We start from the raw sequence: 16,453 nt of genomic DNA on the forward strand, positions 1-16,453 counted from the left end.
CTCTCTCTCTCTCTCTCTCTCTGCACCTCAGTACCGACCGTCACTCTGGATATAGGCTTCAGTGCTTTCGGCTTTCAGTGTGTTCCTTCCCGTGCGTCTCCGGGGCCTGCCAGTCCCCACACCACACCCCGTCCCAGACTCTACTCATGGCCCATCATCTCCCTGTCGAGCCTCTCCCCAGCCTGCCGACCCCAGTGGTCCCAGAGCTGCCTCACCCACCCTGACAGCCGCGATGTGACTCCCTAGCATCCGGCCCCACCCCCACCCCTGCACTCTCCTCCTCTCCTACATTCCATTCACCCACGACTTCAGGTTCCCTGGTCACACCCCACTCTTCCCTGCCCTGGTACCTTTGCACATCCAGTTTTTTGATTATTTTTCCTCTGTGGAGACTCCCAGAAACTTCATTTCTAAACCCCAAGTCCACCGCTGTTCCCTGATTCAGTGTTTTTTATGGCTCCGCAGCACGCAGGGCAATGACCTCCAACGCTCTTTAAAGCTTAGAATTGTTCTGTTTAGAAGGAATTTCCTGCTCCAAAAAAAACTAATAGATATCAGGACAGAATGGATCTGATTTGAGGTGGAGATAGGTATGCTCCCCACCCCCCACGCCCCACCCCCCTCTGCTCCCCACATCCCAGCTCTGCTCTCCTGGTGCATCTGAGCAAACTGAGCCCCGTGTGCCTCTCTTCTCCCACCCCCATGCCCACAGCCCACCTCTGGGCCTGATCACTTGGTCCTTCCTCTTCCCTGGTAATCTCTGTGCTCCCTTTTACTGGTCAAACTGCTTGTCGGGGTTGAAGATGTAATTTTGGATTTCAGACCTCAGCTGTTTAGGGTTCCTGCAGGGGAGAGGGAATGAGGGGTACACAGAACCCGGACTATCAGGGTCCTTCTTCAGATCTGTCCTGGGCACCATGACAGCCAGCCATGGCACAGGGAACTCGTGAGAACAATGACCAGGAATGGATGAATGAATGAATGAATGAATGAATGAATGAACTAAAGAATGAGATTAGGAAACCTTTGATCTTGGGATGAGTCAGGACTACAGAAGGGACCAGGCGTGGTGGGCAGAGGGCATCAACGGAATCCCATAGGGCAAAGAGCAGCACCTCATCCTACCACACCCCAGAGGCAACAAATGATTCCACTTTTAAGCCTCTTGAACAAGAACAGGTGAGCCATTATCTGTCCTAGATATGGGTCATGTAATGCAAACGGTCCAGGATTTAATCTGGACTAAAGGATAGCCGGCAAGATGCAGCCCTTGGACTGTTCTAGATAATGGCGCTGGTCATTAGCGTGCCTTATATGGATGAAGCCTCAAGGCCTCTTGTGGATCTGGGGGACCCTAAATGACAGAGCAAGCCTGGGGGTGTGGCTCAGTGTTGAGCACTTTCCTAGTGTGTGACGCTCTGGCCACAGCAGCCAGGTGTCCCGCACTCTGGAGCAGGGGTGAAGACTTCACCATCACCCTTGGCTACGGCGTGAGTTCAAGACCAGGCTAGGCCACATGAGGACCTTTTCTCTTAAGAAAGGGAAGAAGGTGATAAGAGGAAAGCGATGTAGAAGGTGGGCAGGGCAAGGACAGGGAGCAGGTGGCAAGGAGCCCGGGTTTTTCATCCACGCTAGCAGCCTATCTGCTCCATCTGCAGTTAATCCCCCCACCCCCTCCCCGTGACCTGACCAGGTGAGAGGGAGTCAGATGAATGGCCAAATATCAGCATCCCACCAAAGAGTTGAGAGCCTGAGCCTGAGAAAGTAAGAGGTCGCCAAAGGTCAGCCGGACATAATTAGTGTGAAGCCAAGATCTCAGTCACATAAAGCAAAATCTCTCCTTCCACAAATTTGGATATGAGGAAGGTGGGGAGAAGGGACATAGAAGGTATGTGGTCCTCTGAAGCACAGAGGCTTAGTGAGCGCTCACTGGGGAGTCCCTCACACCCTTGGGAGAAAGTCTAGGACCGAGAACCGGAGCCTCGGGCTCCTGTGCCTGCGTATAGAGAACTCTCCCCACCCGGTAATCTCTGTGGGTGCTTTGTCTTTTTCTGGTGAACATTGGGCCTCTCAGATGCTATTCAAGTCCCTACCATTGAGCCACACCACCAGCCTCCCACTGGGGGTTTCTACACAGGGGCCGGACCACCGAGCCACACCCCAACCCCTCACTGGGGATTCTAGGCAGGGGCTCTACCACTGAGCCACACCCCAGCCTTCTCGTTCCTTTACAAAATTTTTGTTATGTTTATTTCTTTCTTGTACACGTGTGTGGGCTTGTGACTGTCACTGCACACATATGGAAGTCTGGAGTTGGTTTTCTCCTTCCATCATGCTGGTCCCAGGGACGGAACGCAAGTCCTCAGAATGACAGCAAGGGCCTTTATCCAGGGAGCCACTTCCCCATCTTTATTTTGGGACATAATCTTGCTAAGGTGTCCATACTGGCCTTGAACTTGGGATCCTCTTGCCCCTACCTCTTGAATAGTTGGGCTATTAGGCCTTCCAGGCAGCTTGTTTCTGTCTCTGGTTTTACAGTTCAACACTGGGGAGATTTCACAGACTTAACATGGAACACGGAGCTGGGTTTTCTGCTGGAGGATCTCTTAGAAAGGTTTAAAGTATAGACACAACAGTGATGTCTGCCTGGGGCTTGAGCCAGCAGAGTAGAGGCCCTTTGGTAAGAAGCAAGAGATGCCCAGCACTCGGGAGGCAGAGGCAAACAGATCTCTGTGAGTTCGAGGCCAGCCTGGTCTACAACAGTTATTTCCAGGACAGGATCCAAAGCCACAGAGAAACCCTGGCTCGAAAAACCAACCAAACAAGAAAGAAAGAAAGAAAGAAAGAAAGGAAGGAAGGAAGGAAGAAAGAAAGAAAGAAAGAAAGAAAGAAAGAAAGAAAGAAAGAAAAAAAGAAAGAAAAGAAAAGAAGCAAGAGAGATGGCTGGGGGCTGGAGGCTGGAGGCTGGGGCTGGAGGCTGGAGGTTGGGGGCTGGAGGCTGGAGGCTCACACCTTTGATCCCAGCATATGGGAGACAGAGGCAGGTGATTCTGTGAGTTTCAGGACAGCCAGAGCTACACAGAGAAACCCTGTTTCAAAAAATGAAAGAAAGGAAGGAAGAAAGGAAGGAATAAAAAGAAAGAAAGAAAGAGTGAGCAGATATCTGTAGCCCATAGAGACCAAGGCAGCCCCCTCTGCCATGCCTCACTGTCCCTAGGGCGCACCAACAGGGCAGACGCTGGGGAGTGGAAATTCCCAATGTGTGTGGTCATTGTAGGAGGAAAGGTGGAATCAAGTGCGGAGACATCAAGGGGGATCCAACTAGTGGGGGAGATCTAAACCAGAAGCCTCAAGAGGGGACCAAGGCCAGCAAAGCAGGTGTTAGGAAAAAAAATCTTAAGACGAGCCGCTTCGCCGGTGCAAAGAAATCCAATCAGGTCAAATCAAACTGAATTAAAATGCCCATGTTTTATTAAACACAGCACTCTTGGGTAGCCGAGAGCATGGCAGGGGAGACAGAAAAGTAGGGAGCACATGTTCCTCTTCTGGGCACCCACTTAAATACCCCGAGGAGGGGTCAGGACCTGGCATGCTGGGATTTGGGGTCCAGGGGTCTGGAATGTATGCCAGGGGCTGGGGTGATACTCCCAACTTAACATTACAGTAGGGACCAGGCATCCTGAGCTCAAAGGCCAGCCTTGCTGCCCAGAATAGATGGCCCAGAGGAGTTGCAGTGTCTATACAGTGGGTAACAGCTGGGGGGTGAGACTGGTACCCATATGGAAGGGAACTGTCTGTTCCGAGGAGGGATTTGTGAGGGGAAGCGATCATTTGTTGGTTTTTTTCAAAGATTATTTATATTTTATGAATTTCTGTATATGTCTGTGTTTGTGTGCATGTGCACAGGATTGTGGGCACCCATCAAGGCCAGAAGAGCCAGACTCACCATCTGTAGCTATAGCTGGCTAGGAGCTGCCACTGTGGGTCCTAGGAGTTAAGCCCCAATCTCCTGGATGAAGATTGGAGCAGGATGCAATTGTAGACACCGAGGCATCTCTCCAGCCCTAGGTTTTGGTTTTTGAGACAGGGTCTCACTCTGTAGCCCAGGCTAGCCTTGAATTCATGGCAGTCCTTCTGCCTCAGCCTCCTAAGCGCTGGAAAATAGCAGCATTTTTAGCTAGTTTGGAGATTTTGTTTTTCCTATTTCCTTTCCCAACTTCCAGTGAGTCCTTTTGAGCCAGGAAATGGAGGCAGGAGGAGAAAGAGAGACCAGGAGCAGCCTGAGAATGTGCCCTGCCACGCCTGAGCGCAGGGCCCTGCTCACAGGCTCACTCCTGGGTAACACACCACCAACCTCCTCCTCCCGTTCTTTCTTCTTTTCCTTTCCTTTCTTTGTTTGAGACAGGGTTTCTCTCTGTATCTCTGGCTGTCCTGGAACTAGCTCTGTAAGACAGGCTGGCCTAGAACTCAGAGATCTGCCTGCCTCTGCTTCCTGATGGTATAATTAAAAGCATGGTCACCTTGCCTGACTTTTCTTTTTTCTTTTTCTTTATTGTGTGTTGTGTGTGTGCGTGTGTGTGTGTGCTTCTGAATGTGATGTAGGTATTGTGTGCCCACCTGTCTGCTGGTCTACTCACCTGTGAATGTACAGGTGACAGTTGGAGGTTGGCAGCTTCTGATACTTTCTATATTGTTTATTTGTGTGTGTGTGTGTGTGTGTGTGTGTGTGTGTGTGTGTGCATACGCATTGCTGTGTTGGTGCAGGTGCCATAGGATGCCAGAAGAGGGCAATAGAGCCCTTGGAGTGGAGTTATAGGCAGTTGTCATCTGCCTGACATGAGTTCTGGGATCCAAACTTTTGTCCCTTGTAAGAGCACCAACTGCTTTTCACTGCTGAGCTGTCTCTCTAACTCCTCTACCTTGTTTTCTGAGACAAGGTCTCTCACACAAACGCTGGAGCTCTCCATTTTGTCTAGATTGATTGGTCAGAGAGTCCCAGGGGTCCGCTTTTCTCTGCCCTATCACAGCCCTGAGATACAGACACACAGCACTGATCACACACACACACACAACACTGAGATACAGACACACACATCACAGTGTCCAACTTCTTATGGTGCTGAAACGCGAACTTAAGCGCACCTGCTTGCACAGAAAGCACTTTACACCAGGCCATCCCCCCCAGCTGGAACCTTCTTCCTGATTTCTGCTGTGTTAGGTGGGATGGAACCCAGGCCTTTGTGCACATTACTACCACTGAGGCACACCCAGCCCCCCACCCCAGTCCCCACACTGGGGGATTCTAGGCAGGGGCTCTACCACTGAACCACACCCTATACCCCACTGGAGGATTCCAGACAGGGACATTGCCACTGAGTCCGGCCTTCAGCCTTCCAACAACACCTCACTTATCCAGATACAGCATGAGCCCAGGTAAATGTTTCCTCAACGACGCCACAGCTACAAACCAGTGGAGGAGGAGGCACACACCGGGGTCTCAGTGTGTGGGAAGTGAAGGCTGTAAGCCTGAGGCTAGCCTGGGCTACAGAGTGAGAACCTGTCTTACACAAAAACAACAAACCACACTATTAAGTAGAGTTACTTCTTTCCCACACTCAGCCTGAGAGCTGCGGTTTGTGTTTTCTCTGTCTGGTAACCGCTCAGGCAGCTGCTCTGCCTGGGGAGAGATCCATTTGCATTTCGATCCCATCCCGGTCACGGATGACAAGTTGGCTAGCAGGCCCTGGCTGTTCTCAGCCGGTTAACAGATCTTTCCCGGGTCAGAACTGACATTTCCTGAGTAACAGATGGGGAAGATGCAGAGCCGCACCCCCCCCCCCCCCCCCGTCCCTGAGGTCGCATTTCAAATACTCAGTAGCACACGTTGCTGGTGACTTGTGGCGTTAGACGGTACCTGGGTCTGCATGAGGCTCCGTGTAGTAAAGGCACACGATAGGGGTCTAATATATGGGGGTACACAGCAGAGAGAGGTGGGAAGAGCCTCAGGCAAGAGGTCACTAGGAGACCTGGTGTGGCAGAGCGTGGAACATTTAGAGAACAGACTGAGCCGGTCGAGAACTGGTGGGGAGGAGGCCTTGCAGGCCCTTCAGGGAGACAGGCCTGAGAGGATCTTGAGCAGGTATGTCTCCCTCAGGTGACTGTACACCTCTCCCAGCCTGTCCTCATCTCCCCAGTGGGCCAACAAGATGGGGGTATACCTCAAAATCTAAATTAAGTATTCTGTGGTCAGTCAGCTGCTGGAGATAAAAACACCATTTAAAATTTAAAATCCTTTTGTTTTGAGTTGGACATGGTGGCACACCTTTAGTCCAGTACTAGGGAGGCGGGGGGTAGGCAGATCTCTGAGTTCAGGGCCAGCCTGGTTTACAGAGTGAGTTTCAGGACAGCCAGAGCTGTTACACAGAGAAACCCTGTCTCAGAAAACAAACAAACAAACAAACAAATATTTGTTTTGTTTTGAGACAGGGTCTATAGCCCAGGATGTCCTCAAATTCAAAGCAATCCTCCTGCCTCGGTCTCCTGAGTATTGGGGTCGCGGGCCTGTGTGGCCAGGTCCGTGGGTATTCCATTTTATGTCAGGACTGGAGCATTCTCACATTCTGGAATCTATACAGGTCCCATCTGTGCTGGGGGTGACTTCATTTACAAACCTAGGAAGCACCAACCATCTTTGCCTGAGCAAAACCAGCCAGACACCAGGGAATAGCTCCTAGGATGGGCTAGTCTCGCTCAGTCTGGAATGGAGAATGAATATCAGAGCAGATAGGGCTTCTGTTTGTCAGAAATACTTTGTTGGGCATCATTCCTCAAAGTGAAAACACTTTCTGAAGGACAAGGGTGTACAGTTTTATATATATATATATATTTATTTATTTTTATTCCATTTCTTATGCGTGTATGTCTGTCTAAACATGTACCTGGTGCCTACAGAGGGCATAAGACCCCACAGAACTGGACTTGTAGATGGTTGGGAGCCACCATGTATGTACTGGGAATTGAACCTGGATCCTCTGGAAAAGCAGCCAGTGTTCTTATCCACTGAGACGTTTCTCCAGTCCCAGAAGACGGTGACAGGAGTGAGCAGGGTATTCTTTGCAAAGCATGAGATGAGGCTGGGGCATGACTCCATGGTAGAGCCCCTGCCTAGGGCTGGGATGTGGCTCAGCAATGGGGCTCTGGTCTAACATGAACCAGGCCCTGTGTGCAATTCCATTTTGGGGCAGTGGATTTGGGGTGAGGTGAGATGGACCTCAAAGTCACCAAATAGCAAACACGGTGAGGAGTGAGAGAGGATATGAGTTTTACGGTCAGTGAGGCTGGGAGGAGCGAGAACCGGAGGAGAAGTCCTAGAGCAGCATAAAGTAAATGAGACACACACGTGTGCACATACACATATGCGCATGCACACATACATGCAAGCATACACATATACACACGCACGCACGCTCACACACATGCAAGCACACGCCCACACACATATGCATGTGCGCGCACACATATGCACACATATATACACGCACGCACACATGCATACACGTGCACACACATAAGCACACACACATGCACGCATATACACATGAACGTCTTTCCTGAGGTTCACATGGTGATGACCTTGGCAGTTGCTCACTCATGAATAAATGGCTGCAGGCATATATATGTGATCTACAGCTAGAAATACTTTATGACCTAAATAAACTGTTTTGGGTAGCACTGGGGATGACCCAGGACCCTTTGCATGCCAGGCCAATGCTCTGCTGTCAAACTGTGTTTCTCCCTTTCTTTTACTTTTTGGTTTTGTTTGTTTTTGGTTCTGAGGTAGGGTCTCTATGTAGAATAGGCTGACTGCCAGGTGGTGGTGGCACACGCCTTTAATCCCAGCACTCAGGAAGCAGAGGCAGGCGGATCTCCATGAGTTCGAGGCCAACCTGGTCTACAGAGCTAGTTCCAGGACAGGCCCCAAAAGCTACAGAGAAACCCTGTCTTGAAAAATAAAAAGAACAGGCTGCCTCTTCCTGCCAAGTGCTGGGATTAAATGTGTGTGTCACCACCAGACCCTTCCTTTTTCTGTTTTGAGACAGGGTCTCACTAACTTTCACAGGCTAGTCTTGTAATCAAATCCTCCTGCTTCAGCCTTTCAGGTGCTGGGGTGACGGGCCTGTCCCTCCAGACGCAGCTTCTCCAATGCTTTTTAATCTGAGCCATACACACCACCAGGACCTTTGACTCCCGCGCAATTTACTCTGCGGATAACTAGAGTTCAGTTTGTTTCCCTGCTTTTTTTTTTTTGTTTTGTTTTTTTTTTTGTTTTTCGAGACGGGGTTTCTCTGTAGCTTTGGTGCCTGTCCTGGAACTAGCTCTGTAGACCAGGCTGGCCTCGAACTCCCAGAGATCCGCCTGCCTCTGCCTCCCGAGTGCTGGGATTAAAGGCGTGCGCCACCATCCCAGCTTTTTTAAAGCCAATGTTTGTGTGTAGTAAGTTTCAGAAATGTAAAGAATCAGCTGAGGGTACTATCAAGACGCAAGCACGCCCAGCCCCGCACGGCAGTGCGCACCTTTAATCCCAGCACTCAGGAGGCAGAGAAGGTGGACCCCTGAGTTCGAGGCCAGCCCGGTCTACAGAACGAGTTCCAGGACAGTCAAGACTACACAGAGAAACCCTGTCCCAGGGTGGAGGTGTGGGGGGATGGAAGCTTGTCTTCGTGAGGGGCTGGGTGCAAGACATTACTGAGCGCTCCTTTCCTCCCTCCTGGCTTCCGGTTTTTCAGTGCTGCCGACAACCCCATGTATCTTTCACTGGTTCTTGCTCAAGGTCGTCTGTGCACCCGGAACATTTCAGGGGTGGGGGACAAGTTTGTTCATCTAACAGAGACGAAGAGTTCTGCCCCCGACCCTGCTGTTCCTGGTTCTTGAGGGAGGAACACCATCCCAGCTTCCTTATCAGTGGGGAAGCTGCGCTGCAAGAAGGAAACACACAAAGAAAACAGTCACTAAGTAGTAAATGATGGCAGGGGCAGTAAACAAGGCGGAGACCCAGTGATGCACCTGGGCTGGAGCCAGCACGCATCACAGTGATGCTGGGAACCGAGCTCCCAGCGAGCCCAAGTCAGAGTCGCCTCAGTAGATTTCCCCTGGCTCTGGCTACGCGTGAGTCATCCTGCCGAGTGGAGTTAGGGACGCTGGCACAGATGCACTCCGTGCCGCGGCCAGCGTGGAGGGGAGCGTGGATGTGAGGAGGGGCATCCTGGAGGCACAGTCTGGGCGGCTGGACTGCTGTAAACACTGGCCATGATGTGACTGGAGCTGGCTCAGGCTGGGGGACTCTGAGGAGCTGACCCCAATGTGAGTCAGCAGAACAGCCTGGCGTCTGTGACAGTGGGGGCTGGCTGAGCGGGGGCTACAGCCCTGCAGCTGTGACAGTGGGGGCTGGCTGAGCAGGGCTACAGCCTGCCAGACACCCCCACAGCGCATTCCTCAGAGGGGCGCCCTGACCTCCTGTGACCAAACTGGAAATGTCCTGTTTCAGAGCTCCCATCTGAGATTAATCCCTTCTCCTCCCTCCTCCTCTTCCTCCTCCTCATCTTCTTCCTTCCTCTCTCACTCCCTTTATCATGAGACATGGTCCGAATATGTAGCCCAGGCTGATCTCAAACTTGCAATCCTCCTGTCTCAGACCCACATGCCATCACTTTCTGATGTTGATGATGCTGTCATCTGGAGCTGGCTGGATCAATCCTGTCATTAGGATTCAGTACTCTCTGAGCCCCGTCCCTTGACCAGGGCTCATGGACTATGGATGGAAGAACAGACACCCCAGGGAAGGAGCCTGCTCACATGTCCCCCAGCAGTGGGGTAGTAGCATGGGTGTGCTATCTTGTGAGATGTCTTCTCAAACATCCTGGGTAGACAGAGAGTCACTGGCCATCACTGTAATAGCGGAGGTTGCGTTATCTGAATGAGACTCGTGAAAGATGGAATCACAGCCGGGCGGTGGTGGCGCACGCCTTTAATTGCAGCACTCGGGAGGCAGAGGCAGAAGCAGGCGGATCTCTGTGAGTCTGAGGCCAGCCTGGTCTCCAGAGTGAGTTCTAGAACAGCCAGGGCTGTTATACAGAAAAGCCCTATCTTGAATCACCGCCCTGCCTCTTACCTCCCCTCCCCCACCCCAGTAAAAAGAGAATCGCAGGCTCAGGACTCGGCTGAGTTGGCAAAGCACTTTCCCGGCACACATGAGGCCCTGGGTTCCATGCCAGCACCACATAGGCCTGGTGTGATGGTGACACCCGGAATCCCACCACTAAGGCCTACAGTGGAAGGGTTGCCAGGAATCTGAGTCAAGCCTGGGATACTTGGGCGAGCCTTGTCTCAAGAAACAAAACGACAGTAATGCTATAAAGTCAATGTAGGGGAGTTCTGTCACCCTCCAGAGATGTGACGTGACATGAGTTGGCCTCTGGAGACTCCCAAAGCCCCTCCAACAGCTGGGGCTGTCCCCTGACCCCTGCTTATCTGAGGATGTCTCTGTGCTTGCTTCCCGTTCCTGTCCTGGCACAATGTCCACACACAGTCACGGCTGGAAGTCACATAAAAGTGGTGAAGAGCCAGGTGTATGCAGAGTGCTGTCCCGCTCTGTGGCTTCCAGGCTGATGGACGACTTCCCGCAAACCTTAGCACCACAGAGGCCCCTTCTCGTCTCCCACTGCTGCTTCTGTGTGTGTGTGTGTGTGTGTGCGCGCGCGCGCGCGTGTGCGCACAGGTGCACAGATGTGTGGGTGAACATGAAAGCCAGAGGTTAGTCTTGGCTGTCAGAGGTGTCACCCACTATGTACTTATTTCGAGTGTGTGTGTGTGTGTGGTGTGTGTGGGCGGCTGTGTAGAGTGGCATGTGCTCACAACTCAGGTTGTTAGGCCTGGCAGGGAGTGGCTTTACCTGCTGAGCCATCCTGCCAGATGCGTCTGCCTTCTTTTGACAGGGTTCCTGGCTGATCCTAAAGATGGTCGTTTAGAGCAGGCTGTTTAGCCAGTGGGCTCTAGGGGTCCACTGTCCCCATTGTGCTGGACAGCAGGCCACCCACCAAGGCTTCCATGTCAAGGTTGGGAACAAGCCCAAGTTCACGTGCTTCTGTGGCAAGCATTACCAAGTGTTTGTTTCTCTTGGATAAGCACCCGCGAGAAGCAATGTGCTTTGCCATCTGGATTGTTGCAATACTTTATTCAGGTTTATTATCTATAAGATAACATTGATCAGCTCGTGGGACCGACATGGTGGTAGGGCTGGGTACAGGTCTGACCAGGGCATCTCTGAACACTCTGGGTCCATTTTGGGTCTCCCTGACTTATGGAATTCAAATCTGTCTGCCCTCCATGGCTGTGTGTCATTAGCCAGGTTGCTCCACCTCTCTGAGCCTCCATTGTCTCCTCTTTGGGTCAGGGATCATCAGAGGCCAGGTGTTGCTGGAGCTCTCTCCACTGCTGGCAGCGCAGGGAGTATTTTGGAGACATTAACCAAAACAGACTGACCAAAAATAAACAGTCGTTGAGGCTGGAGAGCTGGCTCAGCGGGTAAGAGCGCTGGCTGCTCTTGCAGAGAACCCAGGTTTAGTTCTCAGCGCACACATGGTGGCTTACATCTGTCTGTAGCTTCAGTTCAGGGGCTCTGGGCCCTCTAGTGGCCTCTGCTGGCATGGCATGTGGTGTACAGACACATGAAGGCAAAACATCCACACATATAGCATATAATTTATTTATATAAATTAATCTAAAGACAGTTCTTTCACTTTTGAAAGCCCCTGGACAATGAAGATAGTCAGAATATGCAGCGTGACTACCTTCACTCAGGAAATCTGAAGCCCCAAGCACCCTAGAATCCTAACCTATTTTAGTGCTGGCCTGACACCATGGGTAGAAGGTTGCATGCCTGAACTCATAGAACCAAGCGAGAGACAAAACATGGGGAACAAAAATATTGGGTGAAATATCTTTGCGGCTGTGAGAGTGTGTGGGACACATCTGGAACTGGAGCTTAGACTCAGGTCTCTTCCAACGTGCGTGCGTGCGTGCGTGCGTGCGTGTGTGTGTGTGTATATGTATGTATGTGTGTGTATGTATGTATGTATGTGCATGTGTGTATGTGTGTGCGTGCAACTATTTCAAAAGACAAAGTCTCCAGGTGACATCTGTGAACCCTGTGTTTAGGGTAAGATGAGGCAATATTCAGCTTGATATGGGTGAACTGAAACAGTTCAGAGGAACTCGTGTGTGGGCTTGGGGGCGCAGCTGGCTGAAGGATGCATGTGTGTCCAGCCCATCGTCTACATGTGTCCTCCAGGGTTAGGTTCAGTGAGAACATGCATATTTCACACAGGGAGGGAAGAGTCAGGAGAGGAATGGAAGGTAAGGGGAACCCCGCTGCAGGGTTGACTCGGAATGTGGGGCCACAGAGTTGATGGCACAGAGGGACAGGGCAGACGGGATGCCGTGTGGAGCCTTGTAATGGCGTGGCTACGCCTTTCAGTAAGACAGGTGCTGTGGTGTGAGCAGGGAAGGGCAGAGCTGGTCCTTGGTAGGTCCTCTCCTGCTGGTGGGAAGAAACCACCGTGGGGGCCTTAGTGGAGACTGGGTTGTAAAAATAGGTGATTTCAGCAGTGGAGGCTTTAGGTGATGGTGTCTCTTCTTCCTTCCACGCATCTCCTGACACGGAAGCCTGTGCAAACTCGGCCTTTCTTCTCTCCCCGCCCAAGGGGCTGAGCTGACGGCCTTCAGAGGACCCGTCCTCATCACTTTCAGTGCTAAGGTGGAGACCGCCTCCGGGTATTGGCACCAGAAATGAGAAAACCGCAAGATCAAGATGTAGAATCCAAAGAGGCTTGCGTGAGCCTAGGAGCCAGAGCTGGCGGGAAGGTGGGGATGAGGAGGAGGGCATGGGAAGACTGTGGAGGAGCGTGCAGGAGAATCTGAGTTCCAGTTCCTGACTGGCAAGGTTTCTGCAGCCTCCAGGGCTGGAGGCACCGACAAGGGAGGGGACGCAGATGTCTGGGACTGTCCTTCACTTGGTCAGTCTTTCCTTCCTTCGGCGGTTCGTTCGTTCGCTCTCCCAGTCAGTCAGCTGTTTGTGCATTTTCTCATTCACTCATTCTCCTGCTTGTCCCTTCGTCCCCCCATCCCTGTACCAGCCATCCACTGTCTCCCTCACACACTCATTCGGTCACACGTAACTGAGCCAGAACCCCTGGGCCCTTGCTGCTTGGCCCCTCAGGACGTGAGCTGCATTCAGAGGGTTTTGTTTCTGTTTTATCAGTGGAGCGGTGGCCCAGGTGTCCACTTTAATTTACTTACTCATCCGGGAATCATTTCAGGGTGCCTAAGGGAACAAGATTCTCCCCTGGAAGGTGACTCAGTTTCCCTCCCCTATAATGGGAAAGAAATAACTCTCAAGGAGCTGCTGAGATTAAAGACTAAATCATACCTGGGGCTACAAAGTGTCTCTCAAGAACCTGGTACTTAATATACACAAGCCCTTATAATCCTCAGTAGGGTGGGAGGCTTGAAGCAGTGATTACTGCTGTCTGCTGATGACAGTTGAGGAAACTGAGGCTCAGGCTGCAAGGATGGTTAGGCATAGCCTTGGGCAGGCATACAGCAACTAGTCTGCCTGGTAACTGGTGACCTCACCGCTCCCGCCTGTGGAGCCAAATCTTCCTGGTAACTGGTGATATCACACATTCTACCCTCAGGCTCAACCTATGGGAAACTGATGACCTCACCGAGCAGATGAAGTAGCTGAGGAGTCTCCACCTCACTGCAGGCACACTGCACTGCAGGCTGGCTGCTCCACTGTTGCAGAAAGTGATGGTTTTAGTACATGTTTATAGGAGCTGAGCTTCCAACCAGGCTACCACTTCAGGCACACTGACCACTTTAGCCTCCTGCGGTTCTCTATTTAACCGACTTCGATAGCGCACTTTCTCTGAGCTAGACAGAGGCTTGCGCTCCTTATAAAATACTACAAGGTGGCAGTTATGTGTATATATATATATATATATATATATATATATATATAATATATAATTTATAATATCTATCTATATATAGAGAGAGATATATATCCCAAGACAGAGCCACCCATAGTGTGGACTCCTGAATGTGTTACCCTCCATGTTTCTGGGTTTCATCTATGTGTTCAGAACCAAACTCTCACCATCAACACCATCATCATTGCTGTTGCTGTTCTAGGGATGGAACCCAGGGCCTTGCCATGCCCACCCCCCATTGGGGGCTTCCAGCGGGAGCTCTGTTACTGAGCCCTACCCCTCACTGGGGAGTTTACATTCCAAACGTTCTTCTTTCTTTCTAAGATGTATTTTGTTGCATTCATCTGTGTGTGTGTGTCTGTGTGTCCGTGTTGGGTACCACGTTTGCCAGAAGGGGGCATCAGAAGGTATCAGAAACATTAACTATTTGTGCGCTGGCTTATGTGGGTCCCGGAATCAGAACTTGGCTTCTCTGAAACAGCTGTGAGTACTTCTAACCACTGAGCCAAAAGCTCTCCAGTCCCTTTTTTGAGGGGAGGGCAGGGAGATTTAAGGCAAGGTCGTCTGTGTAGCCCTGGCTGCCCTAGAACTCACTCTGTAGACCAGGCTGGCCTTGAACTCAGAGATCTACCTGCCTGTACTTCCTGAGCACTGGGACTAATGGTGTGAACCACCGCTGCCTGGCAGCTTCTTACTTTTTGAGACTGAATCTCCCTGTGCTTTTGGAGTTGAACTTCAGCTTTCTGTTCTCACGTCTCAGCCTCTTTTGTCTTGGGAATGAACGGCTTGATCCACTGGTCACTCAAAGAGAGCTGGGTGTTTGAAGAGTATTTGGTGATACCCACAGTTCTGGCCATCCTAACCTCCCTGGGTCTCCTGTCCCTTCCATACTGGCAGGGACAGAGATGGGGGACCCGCAACGGTAGCATGCAGAATTTTAGTGGGACACTCATGGCATGCAGTTGCTACACAGAAGTGGAGTGTGGAAATTGCTCCCTGAGATAGAGTGACATGAAACCAGTGACAGAAACTGGACCTTGTAATCCATGTCTGAGCATGCTCAGTCCAGTCAGGACCTGTAATCCATGTCTGAGCTTGCTCAGTCCTGCCATCAAGAGTCTGAAGCAGATACAGCCAAACACTGTTCTTATGAACTTTTAGTGGGAACTGTTCTCCAAAACAAAGCAATATGCTGTGGTCTCTTTTCGCCAGGAAACATGAATCCAAGGGTTGTAGCTCAGCGGCAGGACAGTGGGCTACTATGCCAGCTCCATCAGTATTAACTCATTACACAAAACCTATGTCCTAGATGAGCCTGGTGGCCCAGATCTGTCATCCTAGGAATTTAGGAGGCTGAGACACAAGAATCAAAAGTTCAAGACTATCCAGAACAGCTCAGTGAGACCCTGTCTCCAACAAATTAATAGAGGGTTGTGGGCATGGCTCAGTGGTAGAGCCCCTACCTAGAATCCTCCAGTGGGGCTGTGGGGCTAGGGCATGGCGTGGTGGTAGGACATTTCCTGCACCCTTCTGGAAGCCCAGGTTCAGTTCTTTCTTTGGAAAGTCAGTTCTGTGGCTGCATAAATGCGTCATGGCTTTAGAAAAAGCAGCCAGATCACTTTAGCTTCTCAGTGAGTCGTGGGGGGTTTTCTCGTGGGCTCTGCAGCACGCAGCATGGGCAGGGCACCTGCCACCCTTTATAAGATGGCCTGATGACATGGTGTCACCTTCCACGGTTGGGAACACTGAGCTCCACTCACGGATAGGAAGCACTCTGCCTCCTGCCAGCTGCCCGGCTTTGGGAAAACCACTCCCACCCTCTGTGCCCATGAAGATGATAAGCATGGCATCGTGGGGTGGCTGTGGCTCAGAGAAAGGGCTCTCCTCAGCAGGGTGTCAGTGGAGGGGCCCTCAACCTGCCCCCTCCTTGCTCTCCCTCACGTGTGCCTTCCTCTCTCGCAGCCAGAAGCTGCAGGGGGAATATTTCCGGTACAAAGGCATTCCCTTCCCCGTTGGCATGTACTCACCCGAGAGCCTCAGCCTGGCAGAGAACACTGACAACGTGCGGGATGAGGACATTTTCATTGTCACCTACCCCAAATCAGGTACGTAAGCTTGGGCTCAGGGGAGAAGTGGGGAGGGAAGGAGCCCGCAACCTCTTCTGGAAGCACCATCCTGGGCACTGCCCACTAACTCTCTGTTACAGGCAGACTCCAAAGACCTGGCCAACTCCCTTCCCCTCCAGGGCTGCAACTGTCTCCCCAGACCTCCCCCATCTCCTCAACCCCCACCGCACTGAGTGTCCCCAGACCTCCCCTGTCCCCTCAGCTCTACCACACTGAGTGTCCCCAGACCTCCCCTGTCCCCTCAGCCCCACAGCACCGAGTGTCCCCAGTCCTCCCCTG

General features: G+C 51.6%; 1 protein-coding gene across 1 annotated transcript in view; it reads left to right on the forward strand.

The window, feature by feature from the left end:
* The window catches only part of Sult2b1 (sulfotransferase family 2B member 1), a 28,034-nt gene that overhangs the window by 1,293 nt on the left and 10,288 nt on the right, over positions 1-16,453 (forward strand). The window contains exon 2 of the mRNA XM_005366923.1: positions 16,011-16,153. Within this exon, the coding sequence (XP_005366980.1) occupies positions 16,011-16,153 (143 nt within the window). The remainder of the gene's footprint in view (positions 1-16,010; positions 16,154-16,453) is intronic.

Source organism: Microtus ochrogaster, unplaced genomic scaffold, assembly GCF_000317375.1.
Source record: "Microtus ochrogaster isolate Prairie Vole_2 unplaced genomic scaffold, MicOch1.0 UNK14, whole genome shotgun sequence".
Taxonomy (NCBI): domain Eukaryota; kingdom Metazoa; phylum Chordata; class Mammalia; order Rodentia; family Cricetidae; genus Microtus; species Microtus ochrogaster.